At 34.9% G+C, this 21,445-nt stretch overlaps 1 protein-coding gene across 3 annotated transcripts in view; it reads right to left on the reverse strand.

Moving 5' to 3' along the window:
* The window catches only part of LOC149804540 (uncharacterized), a 74,329-nt gene extending 52,909 nt beyond the window's left edge, over nt 1-21,420 (reverse strand). For 2 of the 3 annotated variants that reach the window (XM_089941334.1, XM_089941323.1), the window contains exons 1-7: nt 21,281-21,420; nt 18,107-18,289; nt 16,439-16,602; nt 10,583-10,802; nt 7,778-8,092; nt 4,018-4,084; nt 3,000-3,052 (exon numbers count right to left, since the gene is read on the reverse strand). In XM_089941334.1, coding sequence (XP_089797460.1) covers nt 3,000-3,052; nt 4,018-4,084; nt 7,778-8,092; nt 10,583-10,802; nt 16,439-16,477 — 694 coding nt within the window. In that variant the 5' untranslated portion in view covers nt 16,478-16,602; nt 18,107-18,289; nt 21,281-21,420. The remainder of the gene's footprint in view (nt 1-2,999; nt 3,053-4,017; nt 4,085-7,777; nt 8,093-10,582; nt 10,803-16,438; nt 16,603-18,106; nt 18,290-21,280) is intronic. The other variant, XM_089941327.1, reaches the window with a different exon arrangement.
* Between the last annotated feature and the right edge of the window lie 25 nt (nt 21,421-21,445).

Here is a 21,445-nt window from a genome sequence, read left to right on the forward strand (position 1 = left end):
ATATAGCTATTTTATTGGTGTTAGCAAGCATTTTAATTATTTTATTAGTGTTAGCAAGCATTTTATTATTATATTAGTGTTAGCAAGCATTTAATTATTTTATTAGCTTTTGCAATGTTTATCTCTCTCTGCACTGTTGTTTTAACGTATCTTTATATTTTTTCAGTCATATCGCTATGTCTGCAGTGTGGCAGTTTATAGTGATGTCTAGCATTATCTTATAATATTTTGATTCAATGTTAACAATCATTTCATTATTTTATTGGTGTCAGAAGCATTTCATTATTTTATTAGTTTTTGCAATTTTATCTCTCTCTCTCTCTCAGCACTGTTGTTTTGTTGTTGTTTTTTTGGTTTCATGCAATTTTTCCTATACAATGCAGCCAGTGGAGGTAGAACCCAGGAAAACCCTTGTAAAAACACTTGGGAAGCTAAAGGCAAGCTTTTTCACTTATCTACATTGGCTGATCTCAAGAACTGAATCAACTTGGAAAGAGGTGAAATGGCAGAGGTCGGTAATGGTGAGCGCTGTAGACCACCTGGCCTATCTCTCTCTGCCTCTTGTATATTTAGTCTGTTCTTGTAAGTCAAACAAATTCTGTTCATTAATGAAAGTCACATAAACAAATAGTATAGCTTATCCCCACAAACATGTACCTACATATATATCTGTGTGTAAAGTCAAGCTTTCTCCTTTGTTGTTTCAATGCAAATTATACATAATTAGTAAAATACATCAATCATATGAATATCATTACAAATTAATATGTGTGTGTATGAGTGTGATTTGGATTTTGAACGTAGCTTTATATTTTTTCAGTCATATTGCAACGATGTCTGCAGTGTGGCAGTTTATACTGATGTCTAGCACTGGGGCATCATGCCACAGACATGTAGCATAATATTCCACCCAGTCAAATTTTCCTGACACCAGACCGACCAGTCCTAATACTAACCACTTAATGCTGAGAACCAAGTGAGGCTGCTGTTAGTACCATTTTTTATAATTCTTTGGTATGACTCGGCCTGGGTCCGAACCCACGACCTTCCAAATCCGAGGTGGACACTATAACCACTAGGCCACCAGAGCGGTCTATTACAGATTAACAAACGTCTATCTGTTAAACGATAAAAACACTGCTAAAAGTTAATAAGCATCACTCTGTTAAATATATTAATTAAACTCCTTTTGATATTTAATAATATTTTCCATTGCTAAGACAACAATGTAGTTTAACTATGAACATATACATTGTAATCCCTGTATATAGAAAAGAAGGAGTTCTATTCAGAACATACACTTACTAAAATAAATATCTACATTTTTTCAGGATCTACAGTGACATCACTGGCAACATGTGTGTTGATTAGTTGTCATACAATATCATTATGTATGCAGTTCAAGATAGCAGTATCTGCAGTCTTGTTTAGCTGTTTCAGTGTGCATTTTGATTCAACTGCAAGTGGATATTACAGTTACCACAGAATCTACCCTATCACTGAAATATTTTGGGGGAAATTCGTCCCTTTATTTAAATAGTACAGGTGATTTTTTTTTAAAAATAAGAGGCAGTGGTGAGAAGAACAAAAACTTGTATGGGCCTTTTTATGCACGGGAGCCTGCTGTACACAAAATTTAGTTAAATTTTTTGAATTTCCAAAAACTTTGCCTGTATTTCTTCCATTCAAATTTCTGCAAGGCTTTGGAAAGGTCTATCAGTTGTGAACTTTTCATTTTGTTTTTTTGTTGCATACATTCACTGTCCTCAAAATTCATGGGGTCATCACTTATAATTAGAGACCGATCATGTAACGTTTGGGAAGCGTGGCTTTGGAATTTAATAAACAATTTGGGCCAAAATAGCTTGGCTTGCAGAAATAAACCTAATTCTAACCATTATATAAGCAAAAAAAAGAAAATGATCTTGTGGTAAAATAAGAAAAAAATTCCTCCATAATGAAATAGTCTGTTTTTAAAGTGTCATTGGTGGGTGGGGTCATTTGATTTGCACAGTTTGGAAAGAGGTTTCCATTTGTGTGTCTCCATGCACTTCTGACATACTTGGCTTATCAATAGATATCCTTAGATGAAGATAAGGGCTTAAAAGAATCAATAATTTTCCTTTGTACTTTATATAAGTTATGTTAAATGGAACCATGCTCATATGTACAACGTTTAGCAGAAATTTCTCTATGTTACATTACAGAGCATGAAATTTAAAATAGCGACGGACGTAAAATTCATAAAAGAATAAGCAGATAAGAAGTATTAGTCATGCTTTTCAGCAAATAGGTTGACTCGAGTCAGATTATTGTTAAGCAGAAGTAATCAGAGGTACAGCTTGCCATTGCTATGTGCAATTTGCATGCATTTATTAGTGTGATTATTTTTAGAACTTTGAGTGAATTCCACATTTAAGAATCTTAGAGTAGGCCCTGCACAAATGATATGTCCTTGACCAACATTGTACAGTAATGATTGTATTTATTCATGGATTTATGAATGGTGTTATAATATCACTGTAATGTTATAGATGCTTTCCTTATACTTTATATTGACTTGGTGATTTGAATTCTTGTTCACTGTGCATGGTCCCATATGCCATTGCTACACTACTGCTACTGGTTTTAGTTTCATTCTATTTGATTCTGTTGATTGGGGCTTGTTTGGGTAAATAGTTAACATATTTCTATACCAAAAACTCTAAACAACCTAAAATTCTTACATCAGGTCCAGTTTCCAAACAAAATGCAGAATGGCACAGTACAATAAACCCATATATCAATGTGATCATGGAACAAAAATACCCTGCCAAAATGACCCAAACACAAAACTGTAGACGAGACAGATGGATGGACACAAGAAATACTATATACTGTTTCCATATCTGTAGGGGAAGGACAGAGTTGTATTTTCTAGAGCCTTCAAGAATTCCAAAGTGAAACAAAAAGAAAGATAGATCCACTTAAGAATGTGCCCATGGAAAATAAAATCTTACCTGACATTATCAAGCTGTCATTAAAAGATGGTGTAGTCTGATTAACCAAGCTTCTGTAAAAAAAAAAAAAGCAATTAATTCTTAAAATGAAATTCATTAAGATGAAGCAGGCAAAATGGTTTCATAAGCCTTCATCTTTAAGTCTAAAACGTCAAGGTTAAAATATAGGTTGGTGTACAGTATAACCTGCTTGTAAAGGGAACTCAAGTGACAACAAAATATTGTCCTTGTTGACCAGGTGTCCATTCTGTACAGGTAAAATAAAGCAAGTTTAACAAATGGATTTCATAAATATTTTTAATGAGAAGGTTTCATTGACAGGTAGGTTTATTTAAGTTGTCAAGCATTCCCAATGCTCCATTAAGTTAATACCAGCCAGACAATACTGATCCTGAGAACATGATACTATCCCAGCATTGGTGTCAGTATTGCTTTAGTTTTGTACATATAATTTTAGCAAGTTAACTGTTATAGCCTCATTGCATCTCAACCATTCTTCATTCTCAGATCATAAAGAAACATGGGATGGTTTCCTACTCCCCAATTAGGTGCCAAGGTTACTAAATTTGTAACACCTGAATTCTCTCTTGTTGATGCTTTTAGCGTTTACCTGATAACATGCTATAAGTAAGGATTTTGCTTCATGTTTACATAGAAGCATGCAATTTCACAAGGGATGCATTTTTATATTTTAATGCACCATTAACAACAAATGTAAGTTACTGCTACCAGGATTGTATCATATGTTTGTTTAAGGTCATTCCTAAAGTAGTGTTCAAGGTAAATTAAGTAAAGGTGGTTGGATACATCTCCGCAAGTAACAAACTCTTTCCGAAGACGATTGTTCCTGTGGCATTAATTTCTTTCATTTCAATATTAAAGGTACTGTTCATGTTATAACTATCATTTTGTTAATGGCAATGCATCAGTACTGCATTTTTTTACAAGTCAATACTTCACAGTGGAAAAGTCCATAATAAATGAAAGCTGATTTTAAGGCTGTTCTAGAATAACTTACACGAAAATGCATATGTCCTTATCATCACGCTTCTGACCCTGTGGACATACCGAAACACAGCTGTAGTCTGAAGAAAAGAGGCAGGTTTTGATGAAAATTGTTTACTTGTTTCAAATGGACAAGTAAAAAGAGGTAGGTTTTGATGAAATGTGTTTACTTGTTTCAAATGGACAAGTTAAAAGGGTGGCATTTAGAGTGCATGCTTTCACATTACTCTGATAAATTCAAACAATATAGCACAGGTCATAGTAAGGTACTCTTTTTCTTGCTTTTACAATGTTTCCACAAAAAAATCCAGCAGTAACCAAAATTACCTCAAAGTCTTAACTTCTGGTGACCACAATGCATCTCTTTTTTCATGCAATGGAGAATGAGAAAGCAGTAGCAAAAATAGAATTTCATAAAAACTTAGCAGCCATAAGGTAAAACAAGATTTATTTTTATTACGTACTTAAGCATGAAATATAGAAGCTTACTGGCAAAATAACTTTCATATTTTGTTTAATCCAATACTTTCACATGGGAAAAGTATATCCTTATGCTTCTACATACCAAAAGATTTCCTAAAATGCCTACATTGTGTGCACCTACATAAGTTATACCTGCAGCAATAAATATGAGTACTTTGGGAACTAGAGCAAATAAATATAATCACATGCCAGTCACCACGAGCTAGAACAAATAAATATAATTACATGTCAGTCACTGAAATTACTTGTTGCTGAAGAAATCTGACTCTATGCCATTCATGACTCTATGAAATTACATCCCCTTACTTCCTTGAAACAATGACAAAACCCACTATGATGCATTACTGAATAGGACTTGCTCACAAGTTCAAAAGTATAGACTGTTCCAAAACAAATCCAGTGGTGTTCTGAATGACTTCCAATATTAAAATTTCTGATGTGCCAGTAGTTTCAAATTTGCTAATGTGCCAACAGTCTTGATGTATCACAATGATATAATCAAAAATGTTGTTAAATCAATTCACAACAATTCGAAAACAGTGGTTAAGTCCTAAATTTAAAAGCATTTTGTAATTCCAATTAATAATTTAGATAAATAAATAAAATCTTCTCAAAAGTACATAACTAAAATTTATCCCATTAAGACTGATGTTAAGATATGGAATGAATAATTCTGAAGTATACAACATTTATACAAAAAGCTATGACATAATGACAGAGCCAGAATGTTATTCATAAACAACTTGCTTCTAGAACATTCTAAATTTCTAAGAAAACTTAGACCTTGAACTCAACATCTGTAGACATGTTTAGCTAAAAGTAATAATGACCTTCAATTATAATCTAAAATCAAAGCCAAATATTAGCTATGTAATATATTGTTTGCAAAATAACAAGACAGGAGTCAAGCAGGTACAACTCAATCCCTCCATTATGGATAAAGGTCAATTACACAATACAAATTAAATATACATAGCATATTATCATGGACAAAAGCCAACACACCATACAAATTAAATATACATAACATCTAAATACAGTGTGACCCTGCTATAGTGCGCTCCGTTATAACGCGAATTCGGATATAATGCGGTCGCTCCCGAAATTTCATATACATGTATTTTTCTTGTGCAAAAAAAAATAATCTTAAAATGTACGAAAAAAACGTAAAAAGTTGCTTATCATTTTGGGGAAGAGATGACGTATGAATAATACAAGACGACTGTGGCTTGGCTCCTGAAATTTTATATGTATTTTTCTTGTACACGAAAAAGTATTTTTCTCGTACACGAAAAAGTATTTTTTCTTCTTTTTAAAAGTAAGAGGAAGAAAAACCGCATAAAAAGTTTATTCTGGGGTTGTGTAGGTCTTCGCCAATGTCGCAAACTTCGACTGTTTTTTCTATTGGCTGCAAAACATACCATGTGGCTTTTTTTATTTGTGTGTGACATTGTTGGCTGTTTAAACTTTTATACACAACCATTGGTTTGGAGTGCAGAAATTCACAGGCCCCATGAAAAGAAGCTGCAAACTGGATATAAAATGCACTGAAATTTATCTATTGTTACATAAACAAATTCTTTGTCCATACTGACAAACCATCTAAACAGTGCATTGTTATATCATAATCCGCTTATCCTGACATGCAGCATGAGTTCTGTATGTTGTGAAATATCCACTTTTTTGTTGTCGATATTTCTGGTAACGGAGATCAACCGGATGAGGCATTGTCTCATAATCTATCCTTCATCGGACTTTTGGCCACTTGCTAGTAATTAATATATTTACAAAGACTGACATTTGTATGTGGATGGTAAGTAAAATTCCTCTTCGTTTCACTCAGAATTAAATCCTTCAGAAAGCTCACGTTTTCTGTAATAATCCCTGTCATCAGAACACTTGTGTCTCTATCGTCCATTGACCCTTTGTTAATTTTCAGACGCATGCGTGGAAGGCAGCATCACGCTGCTACCACAAATGTAAAAAAAAATAATTTGTAAAAAAATACATCTTACTTATTGGTTTATTCAGTAGGCATGGAGGGACAGTAACTAGAATAGTCTAAACAATGGCCAATTCCTTTTTAAAAATGTACCCAGATAAAATAGTTTGCTGAAATTTCAAAGGAAACAGATTACCTTTGAAGCACCGACTGTTATGAAAACGTACTCAGCAAATGGAAAAAATACCAGTCTCAATCATGCAATACAATTATTTGATGCTGCCGCCACAATAAGAAATGGGCATTCGTTTGGTCCTATAAAGCTGTCCTTTAGTGGTGACTTCAATAGCACATGCACCCTTCATCAAAGAAAGCCAACTACATCCTTTCAGTAACAGCAAAGAACTTTTCTTCAAAGGAAGTCAGTACCAAACTTAAATAAAAGTGATGGAATCTGATGGATTTTTGCATTTTCCAACGTGACTAGAACATGTTAACTGTGCTGTGAAAGTTTCCTTTTTGTAGGGAAAAAGTTTATGCCAACGGCAGCTTAAAACGCAAACTAACTTTTACTGGCTTGGATCATAGTTCAAAGTTAATGTGCTTCGTCATTCGTTACGTGATTGTGCTATGTTTTTCCACTGAATTCAGACCAATATGACCTGTTACAAAATTAATGAATATTTTAAAGCTGTGTGTGCATATTTTCAACAGAATCACTTGCATTGTGGATTCACTGTACATGATGAGGTTCGCAGGTGAGTACACGGTGTTGATACTCTATTCATGCTATACATTAGACATTTATATATAAACAGGATTCACGTATATGTACCAATTCATGGTTCTCTAAATAAAGTAAACTATTATATTATGTCTTCTCTGTTTTCACTACAGGTGTATTTCTCATTTAATATGCATCAATTCAGGATGTTAACTGTGCCGACGAAGCATGTATTTTACCACCCGCATTTATTACCCCCACACACACACACCCACAATTATTTTTTTTGTTGGGGGGGGGTACATTTTCTTCAGCTAACTGGCTTGGTTGCATATAACACGGTTCGGTATATAATGCGGTCTGGTTTTATGGCTCCCAACTACCGTGTTATAGCGGGGTCACACTGTATCAGTGGTGGTTCAAATAAAAATTACAATGAATAATATTTGAACAAAATCTGATCAACATTTTGTCCAGTATACATAAAGCTGTTAGGGGACACAATGCCTCCATAATATATATCTACAATAAGGAAATAAGGAATATAGCATATAAGGACATGGGCCAACAACTCTTGCATGAATAATAGTGGGGAAACAACCAAACCTACTCTGAAACACTTACTTGACAGTCTTTCTTGACCACCAGGGCATGGATGGAAGTAGCATGTGGCATGGGCCCATTCAACACACTTTCCCCTTATTTCAAAATTTGTTAGAATATAATTGTTTCTGGCATCACATCGACAATGCACATCCTGGGTGTTACTCAATCCTGTGTCTATGTCACACTCAATTTTATTTCCCTCCTGCTCACATTTATGCTTCTGTAAACATTCTGGTGTCTCATCAGACCATGTGTCATACGGCTGATAATAACCATCACGGCATGGCTGGCAAGATATTATATCCTTTCTCTTGTCATAGACAGGTATCGTTCCTGTAAGAACGTAAAGGAAAATATTTAGTATATCACTGGAAAAAGAGAAACAAGAAACCCAAGTGGGCCTGAGATTGCTCACCTGGATGATATTGACCTAAATGCCAATTCGAGGGAGTCTCAAACAGGTGGCCCGCCGTATCCTGTGGCCTGCAAAATGATTGGTGTCACAAAGTGACAGGAGAGATAACAAAGGTGGTGCAGCCATTTGGTCATTGAAAATGCCTTCATGCTGCCCTCTGAGTGGTTTGAATTTGAGACCCCTGGCCTATTGTTATAACACCGAACTGGGTAATCTTGGTTAAATGTTAGGATATCTAGTTAAAATTTGGAAAGCTTTTTTTTTTGCATGGAGTCGCATCAAGATTTTGTATATCTTTATTAAATACAACACTATTTGAGGGAAAATGAACAAATTTGTACAGATTAAATGCATTTTTATGCCAATAGTATTTCCTTCAACTCTGGTCTATATAAGTCAATTATTGAAAAGAAGTTGTTAAAATATTGGACAAAAGTTTTTAACTATGGCTGATACATTGAAAGGTAGATTTACATCATTGGTATACACTGTAAGATGAGGCCAAAGTGGCTCACTAGCAAACATATACCTGACAGTCAAATGTAAGAGCAGATGGCCAGAATTTATACAACTGTATTTACTGGTCATGTGAGGAGGTAGTTAAAAGTTGTTGTGTTTATTTATTTTGAGTCCCTACTGCCACATTTAATGGCAAATTGGTATAATTTATACTTTTCGGACGATTTCATGACAGAAAGTTTCCTGTTCTTTTCTGTCAAATGCAGCTACTGAAAAGTTTCTTTAATAGAAACCATTTAAAGGCTCTTCTATTTTGTGCAACAGTGGTTATTTGGAAGGCGGACTGACATTATATGTAAAGAACTGAAATGCCAACAGGCCAGGATGCTTTATGTTGAATTTATTATATTCTGTTCAGTGATTTTTAGGATTTAAAAAAAGTAAACTGTTTTTAATATTAAAACATGAAAAGAATGACCTGTCTCTTTCACTGTTCATTAGATTATTCATGAATGCTTGTAGATCATAAACAAAATAATTTATTGTGTTGACAGCCCTGGATTGGATTATCAGGAGGTATTGTCTCATGTGCTGCAAGCATGCACAATGACTGAAAACAACAATACATTTTCTCCAGTAGACAAGGCTCTAAAACCTATTCCAGTAAAAACTTGTTTTTCTTGTTCACATAAAACAGTGGCAATACTGAAAGGTGGAGAGGAAAATATTCTGTACAAATCTGTACCCTTTCCACTCCCAACATAAAATGGTGCCAACGGTGAGGTGCACACAAACAAAATCGGTCAACAAAGACAATTCTCAAGGTGAAAGCAATTTTCTCAGACAGTTTTGATAAAGAAAATATTAACAGGTCTTACTGCCAGATTGCATTCTATCAAATTTGATTTAATTCTATCAAGTAATTTTTGCTAAAAGTACTCAAAATCTGTTCTTCATTAGTTATGAGGTCAGCATAATGGTGTTAACTGTAATGGCCTTGATGCCTGAATGCTTGAATAACAAACTGGTCGAACAGTTTTTAAAACAACAGACACTGCACATTGGGATACAAGGTATAATCTTGGCTTGATAACACAGTAAACTGCACAAGTTTCATGAATCTGATCATATGGGCACATACACATAAAACGTGTAATCCCTGCCAAAAAGTCTGGCATCCTGAATTAAGTAATGTACCTTATCCAGTTTTCCAACTAGTATTTTCTTACAATGCAGTGGAGTTAGGAGCATTTCTTGAAGAACAAGCTGACAACTTACACTATGTATATTTGACTTTATATTCTACACAATATCATTTAATACCCATGTGCCAATATTATAAATAAGAAATTTACATATGAATACAACTGCTTTAAAGACCTCTGACTTTCTTGATGAAAATGTAATGCCTTATTTGTTCAAAGTAAAGATATCACAGATTCTGAATCATGTGTAAACGTACTGTGTTTAAAGATGCCATTTATTCATTTCAAGAAGAGTGAGGGACCCTCTGGAGGGGCAGAGAGGTGCACAAGTGGGTGAAATGGGGTACCCCTCTATTTCTTTCTAGCTACAATGTATATAAGCTTAAACTAATACATGCTGTCTAAATTAGAATCCTGTTCTAATTTTTACCTTAATCTCTTAAACAGGTTGCAGGATAGTCCAGACACAATTTACTGGTCGGACCAAATCTATATATCTTTTATGTCCATACTTCATTAGGTTTTAAGATGGGTAAATGGGGTTAATATGTCAATTGTGCTAAATATTTTATTAAATTTTAAAGAAAATTAAAACTGTGTGGAAATTTTAAAAATTTAATTTTGCCTACATAACAGATTTTCATATTTTTCAAGCCCTTACAGCTAACAATATGTTCACTCTATAATAATACCCCAATTGCAATGAAAATGGAAACCAAGCAGTACAGAAAACCAATGAATTACCTTTAACACATTTTGAAAGAGGGGCACATATGTGTTTAACCTCAAAAGGCTGTCCTGTTGAATTGAGGACACAGTGATATCGATTGAATTGATCTCCAGAACAATTAGTCAAAATTTTAGCACACTGCCATGATCCACCATCATGAACTGGACATCCCTGCGAGAAATGGTGATGACAAATATTTTCATAGTCAAGGCTTGAACAGGATTCAATGCATATCTGTAATAAGAAAAAGCAATATTAATATACATTCATATGCTTTTACAATACTCAGAAATAAAAGTCCCAGGTACATCTGTGTATAACAATATTAATATACATTCATATGCCTTTACAATACTCAGAAATAAAAGTCCCAGGTACATCTGTATATAACAATATTAATATACTTTCATATGCCTTTACAATACTCAGAAATAAAGGTCCAAGGTAGACCTGTGTAGAATAATACTGATATACTTTCTAATGCCTTTACAATACTCAGAAATAAACTTCACAAATCCCAGGTACACCTGTGTAGAACAATATTGATATACTTTCTAATTCCTTTACAATATTCAGAAATAAACTTCACAAGTCCCAGGTACACCTGTGTATAACAATATTAATATACTTTCATGTGCCTTTACAATACTCAGAAAAAAACTTCACAAGACCCAGATGCACCTGTGTATAACAAGTAAATTACAGAACTTCAGAAAAGGTATCAATTACCACAATATGTAAGTTACAAATGTGTTAATTTTCATTTTTTCAAAGCATAAATGTCTGGTGGTTCAGACTAATTGGTCACTGGTCCAATCTACAACTGTCTGATAGTCAACATTCTAACTGGTCAGTGGTCCAATGTACAACTGTCAGATGGCTCACAGACTAATTGGTCACTGGTCCAATTTAAACTGTCTGATGGTTCATAGGTCAGTCGTCCAATGTACAACTGTCAGATGGCTTGCAGTCAAATTGGTCAGTGGCCCAATGTACAACTGTCCAATAGTTCCAAGCCTAATTGGTCAGTGGTCCAATGTACAAATGTCAGATGACTCACTGTCCAATTGGTCAGTGGTCCATTAGGATCAATTATAAGGCCCAACAACAGCAAATGTGTTTCCAGTCGGCTGACCAGCCAAATCTTTCATTGCCGACCATAGTACTTCACCCCACCCTGTACAAATTTAAAAAAAAAAAAAAATTCTCAAAATTGATTATGCATCTAATGTAGCCCAGTACTTGAAGTGCTTAGTACATTATATCTAAATCATTATAATATATGTTGTTTTTTTCTTTAAACACTACCTACCAACTCTAATTTTAAAATCAATGCAATTGGAAACACAAATGGGGGCGCTAAACTATGTTAACATTGTCATTATGATATTTACACCCTTACAGCAACTACAATAACAAACGTATTAGACATAATTGCAATTTAATCAATTACTGTCAAAAATACCTTAATTGATGTTACTTCCTGATTACTACAAAATCATATTTCAAGGCTACAAATTTAGAATTTTAAATGGTATTTTCAATTATTTTAATATAGGATTAAATGATCATGGTTGGATATTTATAAATGTGTAAATTTTATCTAATCACTCACAAAGTAAATAAAGTCCGAAGGATGTCATGTTAACTTTGTGAGTGATTACGTAAAATTTACAGTCTTTCTGTCATCATATCAGCAGATTTCATTAACAAAGCATTCACTTTTAGGTACCTCAAAGTTTTCTTTTATTAGCCTCTTCACTATGACAGAGTACACAGCCCCACCTTCGTCAACCAAGAGTGGTAAATTTTTATAATGTAGAGTAGAACCTCTTTTGAAAGACCATCCATTCTGCCAAAAAGTTATGGTCTTTCAAGACTGGTTGTGATGTTTAGCACTGAGGCATCATGCCGCAGACATGTAGCATGATGTCCCACCCAGTTACATTATACTGACACCAGGCCGACCAGTCCTAACACTAACCTCTTGATGCTGAGCGCCAAGCGAGGCAGCTGTAAGTACCATTTTTCTAAGTCTTTGGTATGACTCAGCCAGGGATCAAACCCACAACCTCCTGCATCCAAGGTGGATGCTCTAACCACTACGCCTCAGGAGCGGCGTCATTCATATAGATAAAACTTCACATAAAATGACCTAGAAACAGGGAACCAAAACTAGACTGCATAATTTCGTGTAAAATATTCCTGATAAGTATCACATGACAGTTTTGTTTTTAGTAATGGCAGCAGACTGGCATCATAATCTAAATAAATTTGAAAGCCTTCATGTATTTATGATTCCTGTCAAATCGGGTGAAATTATGTTGTGGCATTCTGGAGAAGTTGCTTAAAGGTTTTTCTATTTTTCTGTAATGGAGGCCATATTAGATGGCTGATTGGCATAATTTAAAAAAATGCAACTGAAAACCCTATAAGCCAAAGTGTTCTCTGCCAAATGTGGCCAAAGTAGCTCCAGTGATTTTAATAAAAAGTTTAAAGTAGCAGTTGTTGTCAGATGCAAGTTGGAAAATGGTCATAGGGACAAACCTTAGGCTAACTAGGTAAGTTAATAAAAAATAGAAAACATGCAAATTTTGGAGGTCATCAAAAAATATTCTAATGGGATGAGCATCTCTCAATATTGCTCTTCGAGCAGAAAAAAATGTCATATTTGAATCTGAGTCCCATTCAAAATCAAGAAGCCTAAGAAGGCTTTAGATTATTAACTAGCTGACATCCATCAAATAACTAAAGACAATAACATCAGCATAATTTCTCCAATAGTGAAAGACCTTAATGTCATGATGCATTCTATCAAATTCTAATGAGAAGTACTTCAGTCATTTAACAGTTTTTCTATTAGTAGTAGATAAAGTCGCATTCAAGTTTTTCTAAGTGGTGATATTTGTTGGCAGATTTTGCACCATTTGTATAAACCAGAAAAGATTTACAAGCTTGGACAGTTTCTGTCCAAAATGGCTGAATTCTGTGGAGCAGTTTTAAGTTATTACAAGAGTATTTTGTTTTATTTAATGATGAATCAGCATTATTTGTACAAACTTGAAAGCCCTTTATGCCAGAAAGTTTTCTGTAAAATTTGGTTAATTCTGTTAGGAAATTTTTAAGTTAAATATTTCTATAATTTTATTTTTTAGCAATGGTTGCCATTTGTCGAGTGGTTTTAAGGTTTTTGTACTTTTAGTAATGGTGGTCATCTTTGATGGTGGATCAGTATAAGTGATACAAATCTGAAAGCTTTGTCAAATTCTACTGAGCAGATTTTGACAAGTGATCATTTAAAGGCTTTCCTATTATTAATAATGCTGGCCACACATGAATGTGGATCAGCATCATTTATATAAAATATAAGGCCCCCTAAGCCATGATGGTGGCCATATTTTCAGTGGATTGAATAAATTTTATAAACCTTTATATCAGAATATTTTCCATCATATTTTATGGCGAGTTGTTTCAAAAAATTATATTTTAAAAATGGTGCTGATCAGACTTGCCTTGAAGCCAGAGTGCTCCCTACAAATTAGCCAAGTAGATTTTAGAAGTTAAATGAATCCCAGTTAATTGTATCGGTTATAGTTTTCTTACAAGCTGAACACAGGAATATTCCTGGGTATTGCATGCATATACAATATTGTAATATACTATAATGTATGCATGTTTATTATAGTGTGCAAGAAATCATTTTTTGATTTGGTTTTTATTCCTTTTAAATGCCTTGTAAGCACATTATTCAACATTCTCCCCCCAAAAAATCGTACACAAATATGCATATTTTTTATTGCTGGACAGGTGAAAATTCCAGCAGCTCAGTCCTCAGCACGCAAGTTTTTCTGTCACTAAACTTCTCTTTTATTTCATCTGTTTTGACAGTGTGAGAGTGAATCGTGTAGTCTGCAAGCTCTCATACAAAGTTCAAGCCAATGTAATGGGATTAGATGAAGTCATATAGATTAGATCTTAACAAGCAAGGAGATTAAGACACTTGTTAACTGTCAGTTCATCATGATCATTTTGATCAAATGACCAATTAAATACATACATGATTTGACATCTCTCTTGGATAAACGTTGCAGTAGTTTTAATCCATTATAGTATTAATCCTTACATGATTTTTGGAACACTTGCATTTTACTGTACAAGATATTACAAAACATAAGGTCAAGGTTTTGGGGCTTCATTTTGTTTGTCAGAGTAATATGAATTCCCACATTAATTATCATAAATTGGCATAAAATCAGAAGCTTTTTGGTGTCATGTACAGATATAATTTAATTTTGAGTGATTATCATATCTGTACTATTCCGATGACAGCTATATTCTATGGAGACAAGCATAAGACTGCTCATGACCAACAGAAATAAGTAGATGCATCTTGATTTGATAAAGAAAACAGAATGCCGAAGACGCTCAGAGATTCATGTAATGACTCATGGAATAGAGCAATTCATGTAATGACTCACTGAATAGAACAATTCATGTAATAACTCACGGAATATAACAATTCATTTAATGACTCACGGAATAGAACAATTCATGTAATGACTCACTGAATAGAACAATTCATGTAATGACTCATGGAATAGAACAATTCATGTAATGACTCACGGAATAGAACAATTCATGTAATGACTCAAACAGAACAATTCATGTAATGTCTGGGGCCCCGAGTGGCCGAGTGGTCTAACGCGCTCTCCGTTACAGATCACTGACATCTCACCTCTGTCTGCATGGGTTCAAGTCTCGGATTCAGCCAATGTGGGTATGTGAGAAAGCTTGTCAGTAGCTTCTCGTGGGTCGGTGGTTCTTTCTGGGTTTTCCCGGGTTCTTCCTCCACCATTAATAGTGGCCGCCATGTAAAGCCTATCGTGTGCTGAAAAATGGCGTTAAACCCTACAACAACAACAATAACAATGTAATGACTCACGGAATAGAACAATTCATGTAATGACTCACGGAATAGAACAATTCATGTAATGACTCATGGAATAGAACAATTCATGTAATGACTCATGGAATAGAACAATTCATGTAATGACTCACGGAATGGAACAATTCCATGGGCCAAAAAATGAGAAAACAAACAGTGACAACCCAACAAACAAGAGGTCCAGAACTTAAGGATTTTGACTCTTAAACTGCTCTGGAGATATCTGATAAATTTTTTCATAGAAAAAAAATGAATGTTGTATGCTGTGTTGCTTAAAGATGAAATGAAAAAAGTTAAAGGAATATGGTCATTGGTTTATTTTTCATGTGTCTTGAAAAAGTATTAATCTGAAATGGAATAATGCTAATTAGATAAATTTATATAGAAATGAAAGTTTAACATTTTCTGTAATTCAGTCTAGCTACACGTGAAATTAAAGAATGAGAACAGAAGGTAAAGGCGTTGAGGACTGTTATAGTTGTAACATCACAGACACTCACATTTATCAAGTGCCTGAATCTTATCATACAAAAAATTTCACAATAAACAAGCATTAGAAATCTGATAATGTATACATTGATTACACAATAATATGCACATACCGTTCTGAATCACTGCACAGGAAAAAAATGAGTAGTGTTGGGTCTGTAAGTTTTAGGACTGGACTAAAACTTTCAAAATCTTGTAGAGATCTTATTTCTAGTGTACATCATGCCACAAAAAGAGAAGTGAAGTGCCTTTCCCAATGACACACAGAAGGACCTGGCCCAGGCTGGTCTGCATGGGTATTGAACATGTAACCCTAGAATTATGAGCCTCATGCTCTACAAAGTATGACAAAATAGGAGAGACATAGACAAAACAAAGGACAGGGGTCCCAAAAATGTACAATTTTAGATACATTTTCGAACAGTATAAATCTTACCAGGAGAAAGATAACAATTAAACACCCTCCTTCTTTCATTCTTCAATATTACAGTACACATCCTATTCAATACATCAGATCTATTCATGAGGATGAACTGCTTTTTCTTTCAACCACCGATGAACTGAGCAATTATGAAGTCTCTAAACAAACTTCAATTTTGCCTGAAATGAAGAAAGAACAGCTTTTGGTATTTTAGTAGCAATGTAATGTAACTGCCTTAAAGGACACTTTCAGGAAGCCCAAATAAAATCCTTATAGGCATCTTGCATATAAAGTACTCCTCTCTGACAAACATGAGGAGTAAAAAAATAAAATCAATAAAAGTTATCAACTACTTACTATAAATAATTCCATTGTGCTCATGTCAGGGAAAGATTTTATCAGAGAAAATTAAATGCTGCATAGAGTACATGCATTAAAACTGCATGTGAATGAAGGACACTTATCTAAAAAGAAAACATTTCACCTGACTCATAACTGTTTTTCATAGACATGTTTTGCTGAAGTTAATATATAAAATTATCAGATATCTTTGTCCTTGCTTATATAGCCAAAATATTGTTGTAGAAAGTATCCAAAGTTTCATGGGGGCCCTGAGTGTCCAAGTGGTCTAAAGCGCTCTCTGTTACAGATCACTGCCATCTCACCTCTGTCTGCGTGGGTTCAAGTCTCGGATTCAGCCAATGTGGGTATGTGAGGCTTCTCGTGGGTCGGTGGTTCTTTCCATTGTTTTCCCGGGTTCTTCCTCCACCATTAATACTGGCTGCCATGTATAGCCTATCGTGTGCTGAAAAATGGCGTTAAACCCTACAACAACAACAGAATCTACGATAAAGAATTAAATAATGGTAGAAATAAAGAAAAAATAATTGAAAAACTGTAATAAAGTAGGTAAGTAAAATGTTTATTCTGCGCTTCCTAGTGCTACAACAAAGATCAAAAGTGGGATGACCATGTCAATCGCATAAATAAAACCTCCATCTGCGTGGGTTCGAGCCTCGGATTTGGCCAATGTCGGTATGTGAGAAAGCTTGCCAGTAGCTTCTCATGTGTTGGTGGTTCTTTCTGGGGTACTCCTGGGTTCTTCCTCCACCATTAATACTGGCCGCCATGTATAGCCTATCTTGTGCTGAAAAATATCGATTTGAGCAATCTGATCAGAGTCATATTGGTGAACTTGCCCTACTGCTTAAGATCTATTTGTGCTAAACAAGATGACACGCCGAAGTCAACTGAACAGAATATTTTGAGAAAGCAATGTACATTTTCTGTTTCCCATTTTAAATTAAAATATAAACATTTTGTTAATATCAATACCAAAATCAGCATTAAACCTTCCCTTCTACTCTGATATATAGCTTGTAATTTGATGAGTGATAGTGAACAGTTTTTTTTTTGTTTAATGACACTTGGAGCACATATCATGACAAGGAAATGGTAGTTAAGTGCCAAGGACACACCAAGGCAGCTAACTCTGGATGGCCAGGGTGGGTACTGAACCTATGACCCTTGGATTACGAGTCTGATGCTCCAACACAGGTTAAAAACCACTGCTATCACTCCTTTGTTATCAATTCAATTCTGCTGGTGATCTGATACCTTAACCTTTTATTATAATAAAAATTAATGATGAAATTCTAGGAGTGTGGTTTACAAAATATGTACCGTCTCAGGCCTTCAACAGCTTTTCTTATGACATCTGCATGAAAGATTCAATCTGGTTTGAACTGGATCACACCTTCAAGCTGACTTCGTCCAAAACTGTCCAGGTACTTCAGCACAGATTTTGTCTGTTGTTTTCAGGGTGTGTTTATAATGACCTTTCCAAGTAATATGGATGTATACGGACTGAAAAATAAAGTGAACAACGATTGCCATTAAAAGGTACATGTAATCAAATTTAAGAAACTGACACCCATTACTGAAATAGTATTGTAGCTTCCTGTGATATATCAGATTCTATATCTATATCACATTATTCAAAGTTTTTTATATTTTTCTGCATAGCGCCACCTATAGTGTGTTTGTCTTATACGTTGGATGACCCTAAGTTACTAATTCTGCGTCACCAGCTGATTTCAGAAAAATGTTAGGATTGCTAGTGAGTACACTTTTAAAAATAAACCCATGAATATCACTTTTTTAAAAACATGGTCTCAAATAAAATCTATATCTTTTTAAAATTTATATAATGTAACTAACCAATTTGTCATCTGATACTGTCCAGTGATGTTATATGAGAGTCAGATCACATAATTACTATATTTTCAAGAAGCAAGAGATCAAATTCAGCACATGAATCAAAATGTAAAGTACAAATGGTTGTTGCTTTCTGGTGGCTTTTGCAGTTGACAGGTGTTGAGTTTAAAACTTTGTTGTACTTTGTATTACTTTTTGCTGGAACACCAAGAGTTGTTTCAACAGTTTGTGGACAACAAGTACTTTCATGCTCATGTTGGTGGGTCCATTCTCACCGACAATCCAGCACCACTAACCCATCACTGGTGGCTACAGGTGCACTGCTTTAATTCTCACAGATAATTTCTGTTGTTGGAGATCACAGGCGACAGAATGAGGACCATGGAAATAGCATTCATTTTTCAACTTGATTTACACTTTGTGCAACATATACATCAAGTTCCCAACATTAGGCCATTGTGCAGATATATTTTTGGTATAACCACAATATCAGAGTCACTTCCCTTGCATAACCTATCTATTTCTATCCATAAATACACTGACACAGTCACACTTGACTATTAAGCAACAGGTGGTGTATGGTCAAAGATAAAGTATAGACGGAAATGACAGGACAGTCAGTTGTTGTTGTTGTAAGGCTTAATGCTATTTTTCAGCACAAGATAGGCTATACATGGTGGCCAATATAATTGGTGGAGGAAGAACCCTGGAAAACCCCAGGAAGAACCACCGACCCACAAGAAGCTACTAGCAAGCTATCTCACATACCCACGTTAGCCGAGCCTAAGACTCGAACTCATGCACACAGAGGTGAGATGGCAGTGATCCATAACGGTGAGCGCTTTAGACCACTCGGGGCCCCAACAGGAAAGGCACAAGAGTAATGATAGCAAAGGCAGAAATAAGTAAAAGAGTGCCAGTGTACGTTTTCATCCCTTCATACTCAGATCAATCCAGCTACCGTAGCATCAATGAGATAAGGTACCTCAAATGGAATAGCCCTGAGAATCACTAGGTCTTACTTGTAGCTGACTAGTTCATTAGAATGTGATTTTGGAATGCTCCATCTTGTGAGATACCAAGTCAGGAGCTTCTGCAAATATTGATGGTAATTTGTTCCAAGTCCCTATTATACATGGGAAGAATCTACATGGCATCTGTTTATCGTTTGTTTCCACACTTATTCACCGATTCCTACCTTCAAGACCTGCAAAACCACAGTACTCAGGCAACTGAATGCTTACACGACTTGTATGACTTGTTCTTTAAATAAGAACATGTAACGAATTTCAAGTGACAGGTTAATTTAAATAATACAGAAATGGGGTTTAACTAAGTTATGATTATTTCTTTTCCAAGATGACACATTAAATAGTTATCTGGCTCGATGCCTTCTGTATCTGTATTAATGACTTCGAAATAGAGTTTCATTCTTCAAGTCACAGGTGCTCGATGGGAGCTTGATGCTGTGAAACAAAACAATACCCTATGGATTGTTTTACTCATGAGACTTTTTAAAAATATTTATCAAGCCATTATTGACTTTTCTGCGTTGTACCAAACTGAAATTACGGGGTCCGAAACATGTGATTTTTGTGAATTTTTACTCTGAGACAAGTGGTAACAGATGTGAAAACCAGTAAAAAAGAGCTATATGTACCATGTTTATGACTCTAAGATGCATCCCTTCTTGAATCACAGAACAGTGGTAGATGCAAAAGTAAGTTTTTACTTACCATTACCTCGATTCAACTTTAGGAATCCTGTTCCATGCAAGAATTAGACACTGTCTTCTTCACTGAACAGACATTGTATACAAAATTGTGACTCTATTTTCAAAATAGGTAAACTATGTGGCATATGCGTCAACACCAAAATATGATTGGTTCAAAAGGTTATACTTATTATCACATGAGCTTGGACTTGTAAGTCCTACATGTAAGACATAGCACATTTTGATTTTGTTTAGGTGCCAAAACATAAATATCAGCGTCAGGTCTTACAGGTAGGACTAGAGTTAAACAAGCCATATAGTATGGTCATGTGCTGTTAAAAAGGGAAATAGCAGAAGGAAATCGATGGTCATGGGTGGAACGAAGTATCTGAAGTTCCGTACCTTCTCTTATATATTAAGACAGAGAGGGTCATATGTCAAAACGGGTCATGGGGGCAATCTAAGGTATTTTTGTCACTGTATGATTGTTTCCTTTAGATTATTGTGGGGGTTTTGTGTGGGTTGTTTTTCCTTCTCAACATCAACCTCGTGTCGAGCACATGTGCTTCAAGTTAAACGTCTTACACTGTAGGACTAACGGTTCCCCAACTCCACCCAGCCAATACCATTTATTTTCAGTATTATGTAATGGACGAAAATTTTACCATCTCTAACAACTTGAAAAAGTTATTTATATGCTCTAGTAAAATTATATTCAGGCTTTAATTGATAAATAAATTAAGTGAAGAAATAATCCATAATCGAACAGTGCGTGATGCAACTATCCTGAGAAAACAAGCCAACGGAAAACAGCGGATCTCAATATTATGGACCATGCAGTCTTAAAAAAAATGATTTCTTATCTTTATATACTTTTGATTTCTAAAAAGGACATTAGAAAATCTGCAGAATGTTATCAAACTCACCTTTCAATATTCATCTGGAAAGTATTCATGACTGTTATGTAATATCATTCGCAATTTAGAGGTCAATCATATGATTAAATAACTCAGGTAGGCCTCCAAAGTAGGACCGAATGATGTAATATGAGAATCGCCAATTCTCAACTCGGTATGTATGTCTATACTTGA

This window comes from Sinohyriopsis cumingii, chromosome 2, assembly GCF_028554795.1.
Source record: "Sinohyriopsis cumingii isolate HCF-2022 chromosome 2, ASM2855479v2, whole genome shotgun sequence".
Classification (NCBI taxonomy): Eukaryota; Metazoa; Mollusca; class Bivalvia; order Unionida; family Unionidae; genus Sinohyriopsis; species Sinohyriopsis cumingii.